The sequence below is a fragment of the Cryptomeria japonica genome, chromosome 7 (genome assembly GCF_030272615.1).
Source record: "Cryptomeria japonica chromosome 7, Sugi_1.0, whole genome shotgun sequence".
NCBI classification, from domain to species: domain Eukaryota; kingdom Viridiplantae; phylum Streptophyta; class Pinopsida; order Cupressales; family Cupressaceae; genus Cryptomeria; species Cryptomeria japonica.
Window position 1 is genome coordinate 526440028 of NC_081411.1, and position 5428 is coordinate 526445455.

General features: G+C 38.8%; 1 protein-coding gene across 1 annotated transcript; it reads right to left on the reverse strand.

Moving 5' to 3' along the window:
* Positions 1-820: 820 nt before the first annotated feature.
* On the reverse strand, positions 821-3209 carry LOC131072395 (uncharacterized). The gene is made up of 2 exons (XM_058008520.2): positions 2739-3209; positions 821-1423 (listed from the first exon to the last, which is right to left on the reverse strand). The coding sequence occupies exons 1-2, from the start codon at positions 3207-3209 to the stop codon at positions 821-823; spliced, it is 1074 nt and encodes a 357-aa protein (XP_057864503.2).
* Positions 3210-5428: the final 2219 nt, after the last annotated feature.

Below are 5428 nucleotides of genomic sequence, written 5' to 3' on the forward strand. Positions count from 1 at the left end.
GTAGAGTCCGGTTCCACAATCCTACACCCCTTGCCTGTTTGGATCGACAAAATTTATCCCACGCTACCAAGGGGATTTTGTCACTTGTCTCTTTGCCATTCTATAGAAATTTTTTCATTCCTCTGTTTATGCAACTAACCGCTTTCTCTGGTATCTTTAAAGTCGTCATGGAATATATAGGGAGAGCAAAGAGAACCAATTTAAGGAGCATAATGCGCCTAGCCAGAGTGAGCCATTTACTTTTCCAACCTTTAAGATGGTTAGCACAACTATCAATAAGGTTGTACCATAAAGCAGTGCGGTTTGGCCAACCAAATAAGGGGGCGCCCAGAAATTTTCCAGGTAAGGTGCCCATTTTGACTCCTAAGAGGTTGGATATTTCTTGTTGTCTGCTACCCCCCGTGTTGAAAAAAGGAACTTCTGATTTTGCCCAATTGACCTATTGTCCAGTAGCCCTGCAAAAGGTATCTATTGTCCTTATAATTACTCTGGCCTCTTGAAGTGAAGATTGTCCACATAGAAGGGTATCATCTGCAAATTGTTGATGTGTTAATGGATCCATACCTTCCACAATTTTAATTCCTTTCCAAGATCCGTGGTGCTTCTGAAAGCTAATTAATCTTCCCAACACTTCAGCCAAAATAATGAAGAGGAAGGGTGATAATGGATCACCTTGCCTGACCCCATGAGTAGTTTGAAAGAAACCTTGTGGGTTGCCATTAACCATAACAAAAGTCCACACTCCCCATATACAGACCCGAATCCAATTAATCCACTCTTCTGAAAAACCAAATCTGTGCAGAACCTGGAGCAGAAATTCTCAATCCACCATGTCATACGCTTTCCTGATATCTAGTTTGATCAACATTCGATCCACCTTTGCTTGTCGTACTGTATGGATAGCTTCATGTACAATTATTATTCCTCCAACAATCGATCTACCTAGGACAAAGCCACTCTGTTCTTCTGAAATAATGTGGTTAAGAATTGGCTTCAACCAATTTGAAATCACTTTCACTACCACTTTACAAATGGTGTTACACAATGAAATTGGCCTAAATTCATTAAAAGAAGTAGGATGATCTGCCTTGGGGATAAGGACTAGAAGCGTGCAATTTAGTTCCTTTGCAATATTCGCCTTTCTCCACGACTCCTCCACCACTGCCCAAACATCCTTTCCTATTATATCCCATAAAGTTTGATAGAAAAACATTAGGAAACCACCCGGAGCTTTGTCACCCGCCATACTAAAGACTGCCTTCCGAACCTCCTCAAACTGGATTGGTTTCATAAGTGCCTGATTTTGTGCTTCTATTATCAGATCCGAAATGACATTGAGTCCATTTTGTTGGTACTCTACATTGATATTTCTCTCCTTGGATAGTAATGCCAAAAAAAATTTAACTGCCTCTCTATTAATATCCTCCAAATTATCCAGCAAGACAATTTCACTGTTATAAATGGATGTGATTTTGTTCCAGGACCTTCTCACCTTGACCGAGTCATGGAAGAATTTTGCATTTCTGTCCTCTTCCTTAAGCCAGCACTCCCTCGATTTTTTCCGCCAGAAGATCTCTTCTCGTGCCAAAATTTCATTGTATTATTTTTTGAGATCTCGCTTCTACAAAAAGGTCTCAAAGGACATTCCATTTTGTATTATAACCTCTTGCAATGTGGTCATCCTCTCCTCTAGATCTCTTTTACTGGCAAAAATGTTTCCAAATTTAGTGGGGTTCCACTCTTTGATTTTAGATTTAACAAATTGCAATTTCTTGACAAAAACAAAGGCCATAGTACCTATGACCTCAAGGGCCCCAGACCACCATTCCATAATTAAATCTCTCAAACTCCCTTCCCTCAACCACATCTTTTCAAATTTAAAGGGGCACCTGATGGGAGGGCCATCAAATGCAATGATGAGTTCCACTGGTAAATGGTCTGAAGCAACCATCGGTTGGACATTTGCGACAAAAAGTAAAGGGGAATCTGCCCAAGACCCTCCCAGGAAGAAGTGGTCAAGCTTCTCTACTACATGTTTCCCAAAAATTCTATGATTTGACCATGTGAACTGGCCTTCCTTGGATTTGACTTCTCTAAGACCATTGCCCATCACAAAATTTTGAAAATTTACTTGGGATGAAGAAGGTCTTCTCTTGCCCCCATTTTATCATTTAAATCCAAAATGGAATTAAATTTACCCCCAATAATGATAATTCCTTCTTCCAGTTCTTGAATGAGGGAAGAGAGGGGTTGCCAAAAGTTACCTTGATGAATTGGATTTGTCGAGCCATAAACATTAATCAGAATAAAATCTGCATTCAAGGGAAAGGAATGAATCTTACACACCTGCCACATACGGGAACCAACGATTACCTCTACCTTGTGTTTGGTCGGGTTCCAAAGTATACCCAAACCTCCCGAGGCTCCCTTCGAGTCCACAAAGATCCCTACCCACTGCTTCCAATATTTCATGAGAAAACTAGCTTCCTCTTCATCAAGCTTAGTTTCCCGTAGAAACACTACATCCAGCCTTAATTGATCCAAACCTCGTTTGATCAATCGACGTTTGTCAGGGGCATTACAACCCATAACATTCCAAGTTATGATTTTCATTGTCCTTCAGGAAGGGTAACTCCCTTCCCTATGACCAGTTTGCTTTGTCCCTTAGCACTCCCAGCCAATGCAATTCTAACTTAGTTTGACTTTCTACCTCTGGATTTCTTTTCCCCCATACGCACCTTGTTACACAGAGGCTCTGTTCGCTCTATTGTCCTTATTTCCAAGATGTCTTCCTCATCCATCTGTCCCCATTCATCCTCATCATCATCATCATCAAACTCTCTGCTTTCATTAGTTCCATCCTTTTCAGGTACAAAATTCTGAGCATCCTCAGTCTTCTGGACTAACTCGGAAATTAGTCCAATTTCCACGGGAGGTGAAGCTTTGGACTTTGCTTCATCCAGGATCTCTACTACTTTCTCCACTCTAACTATAGCTTCTTCTACCCAACTTGTAGCCTCCATATGTTTGTTTATGAGAGAAGCATCCAATACTATTTCATCCTCCTCATGGGTTCTATTGTCAATGGCCACCAAGCCCTCCCCTGGAAAGAAAGGTTGTTGCAGAGGCTGTGGTGTGTCATTTACTGTTCCCTTCCCACCCATTGCATTTGCTTCATTCACAAAAATATTTACCTCATCTTCAATCATTGTCTCCACATTTTTTCCTTTTGGGCCAACCAAACATGTATCCTTCGTGTGTCCATCTTTTTTGTAGTGTTTGCATCTTTCATTTGTTTCCTCGACCTCAAACTTTTGTAGCCATTGCCCTGCGTTGGTTATGATCTCAATGTGTTCTGGTAGTGGTTTGTGGGGTTTCCAACCAATGCAAATTCATGCATACATACTGAAGTCTTTTGATTCTATAGCTTCATCTTCTTTGATATAGAACCCTAGTTTGTTAGCTATTGCTTGGAAGGACTCCTCGTTCCAATACTCTCTGGGGAGGTTATATAAATGTAGCCAGATGGAAACCTCTTCAATCGACACCAGCAAGGGATTGAAGTTGGGTTCCCAGTCCCTAATATGCAGTCCCCTACCGCCCATAAAAAAAGGCCCACTATTTAAAATCCACTGCTTATCCTTACCATCATCAGTAGTTAACAAGAAGAAGCCATTTGGTAGGGTTTTTAGTTCGATTTTGCAATTCCAATTTTTGGCACACCGACCTTTCATTTTTCCCACAGACGGCTAGTCACCAAAGCATTTCATAAAAAAAACCCCACTCCCAGAAAAAAACCACTGAGCCGGTCCAAATTTTATTATCTAGCATCAACAAAACTTTCTCCGGCCTCGTGCCCTCTCTTTTCTATGGGACATTGATCGTCTTCTGCAAATTTCTTTTGGGTTGCCACTCTTTTTCTTGAAAATATTGCCAGATAGTTTTAGGTCCATATTCTTTATTACGATGTCCATAGCTGTTGAAGTTCTCACTTCTAAAAAATTTGGGCTCCCTGGCTTTCGCCTCCTCCCCCCATTACTTTTGGGGATAAAAAAAATTGTTCTGATCCTCCCAAACCTTGCTTGGATTTTGCCATGGGCGTTTTCCAGGTCGCAACTTCTTGTTACTTTGTCGTGTTCCCTGACCTTCAAATCTTCGTTCATGGGAGAGCCCCCCATGTGATCGGAAACCCTGCAACTCCCTGGGTCGAAGCCCTAATCTCCTCCGTCGCTCCATCCTACTCGTGTTGTACATGATGATGATTTTTAAAGACAATCATTGGTGATGACACTCAAAATATATTGATATGACAAAGGAGATGGTATTGTGGAAGGTAAAAATGTAAAAGTAGGGTTGGTATTCCAAATGTGATGATTGAATATCATTCCTTTATTAGGCGAGTTTTTTATAATTACCTAGGGGCAAGAGGTGACTAATACTGAACATATTTTTTTATGTTATGGATTATGTATATTTAATGCATTGTGGTCATGCCTAGCTAATTTTCACTTGTGGATTAAAAAATATCATCAAACAATCTAAAATATTTTATAGAGATTTACCCCAATCCTCAAGTTTTTTTCATATTATATAAAGGTATTGAGTATAGAGCGACTAATTTAGCTAACGGCCCATGCTATGGGAATAAAGTAATGGTGTTATTGAAACCAACATTTCTAGAGTTTATCCCTACGAATAGAAATTTCATAGTCATGCCAATTTAGATTAGGTTGTCTTATTTGATAATTTAATCTTGGGTGGATGCATTTTTTCCAAGGAATTGGTAATTTTTTTATCGTCACTCTTGTTAATAAATCCTAAAATGGATGGTTTGATCCATTATACTTCAACTCAATTTCAAGTTAAATTTTCTTTATTGAAAAGGTTGCTCGAGGAAGTTTGGTTAAAGATAGGAAAGAAAGGGAGAGTATGGAAGTAGGTTCTAGAATATGAAAATATTCCATTTAGATTCAAGCGATATTTTTACTAGGTCATAGTTTTATTTGAATTCTCAAATGAGAAGACTAAGGAGGTAAAACAAGTGATATGGTGATAAGCAACTAGGTATTTTATTTTATTTATCAACAAGTGCTTCACACTTCATCAATGAAGGTAGAAAAGGGTAAAGTAGAAAATATATAGGTTATTACAACCTAATGAGGTTATTACTATTTTGACATCTAATGTTAGTTACTCCACATATGCCTTCTCTATCCAAATACCCAAAAATAGTAACCTAATATTAGTATCTTCAACTATATGCTAGATTTTGTTCTTCTAAAGAAAAGTAATAAAAATATTTTGTTAGTATAGAATAAATTAAAGAGAAATCAATTATCCTATATTTTTTTATGAGAGGTGACTTTAGTTGTATCTTTTGTCTCCAAAATAGATGACTAGTAGTATAACTTAGTATCAAAGTGACCTC

Excerpts from the sequence above, each read along its gene's own strand:
- LOC131072395 (XM_058008520.2), bottom strand. The coding sequence starts at position 3,209 with ATGATTGAAGATGAGGTAAATATTTTTGTGAATGAAGCAAATGCAATG. Across the intron at positions 1,424-2,738 it reads CAGAGCCTCTGTGTAACAAG|GATATTAATAGAGAGGCAGT; the intron begins GTGCGTATGGGG and ends GATAATTTGGAG.